We start from the raw sequence: 1,157 nt of genomic DNA, 5'->3' as shown, positions 1-1,157 counted from the left end.
GATCATGGCGGAAGCTTTTGAAGTCTACGCCTACGTGGTGACCGCGGGTGTGTTCGGCATCCTTTTCGCGGCCTACCTGTTCTGGGAGGTTTCCAAGGTCAAGGTGACTCGTCGTGGCGATGAATGTCTACTCGCTGCTGGCGTCCGAAGTGCGCCACCCCAACTGCCCCAACGCTCTGTTTCGCAGAATCTCTCTGCGCCATTCAGAAGGCGCCCGCGCCTCTCTCTGCCTGGCCAGAAGTACACGCCTGTGCTTTGCCTCTTCCATCTCATCTGCTCTCTTCGCGTGCCGCTCGCTGCTCTGTAACTGCAACGCTCGCTTTCGCTCCAACACAGAGAACGCCCAGACAGTTTCGAACTGCGGCTTTTCGTACGCTGAACGCCACGCCCTTTCGCCCCGTCGTGGTCTCACTCGATGGCGCGGGTTACATGGGTATGATGGTGGCTGTCTACTCGAACGCTCGTACCACGGTCTCGGCCATGAAGGAGGGTGCTCGTGGCTGGCGTGACTCGTTCAACACGGCCTTCCGTGCCGGTGCTGTCATGGGCTTCGGACTGAGCTCCATGGCTCTGCTGGTGCTGTTCATCCTGATCAAGGCTTTCGAGACTCAGTACCCTCTGTCGACTGACCACAAGAAGTTGTTCGAGGCCATCTCGGGCTACGGTCTGGGTGGTTCGTCCATTGCCATGTTCGGCCGTGTGGGTGGCGGTATCTACACCAAGGCTGCTGATGTCGGTGCTGATCTGGCCGGTAAGGTCGTGGAGAACATCCCTGAGGATGACCCGCGTAACCCCGCTACCATTGCTGACAATGTCGGTGACAACGTCGGTGACGTCGCCGGTATGGGTTCGGACCTTTTCGGCTCGCTCGCTGAGGCGACGTGCGCGCTGTTCTCTGGATTTGGAAACCAGCTTGACCTGAAGTATAGCGGGTTCCCTCCTCTAAGAGGTTGAAGCGGTGCGCAATATGTCGGCGATGGTTCCCTTCAATGACCGTCTACTGGTGGACCTACAGGATCAATAGATGTTTTTCAAGATCCCTGGGTGTGGACCATCCCGCTTTGGCCTTCACAATGCTCATCACCTTTAGAAACCTCCTGATCACCCCCGCTTTTTCCTTCGCAGATAGAAGTTTGTCGAGCTATGACCTTATCAAT

General features: G+C 57.0%; 1 protein-coding gene across 1 annotated transcript; it reads left to right on the top strand.

Annotated features, from left to right (window-relative positions):
* Positions 1-429: 429 nt before the first annotated feature.
* On the top strand, positions 430-922 carry PITG_22178 (H -translocating Pyrophosphatase (H -PPase) Family; the record flags this gene model as incomplete). Its single annotated transcript, XM_002909897.1, has 2 exons — positions 430-689; positions 757-922. The coding sequence occupies 2 exons, from the start codon at positions 430-432 to the stop codon at positions 920-922; spliced, it is 426 nt and encodes a 141-aa protein (XP_002909943.1).
* Between the last annotated feature and the right edge of the window lie 235 nt (positions 923-1,157).

Source organism: Phytophthora infestans, genomic scaffold, assembly GCF_000142945.1.
Source record: "Phytophthora infestans T30-4 supercont1.1504 genomic scaffold, whole genome shotgun sequence".
Taxonomy (NCBI): domain Eukaryota; phylum Oomycota; class Peronosporomycetes; order Peronosporales; family Peronosporaceae; genus Phytophthora; species Phytophthora infestans.
This window is presented reverse-complemented; position numbering and strand designations above follow the sequence as displayed.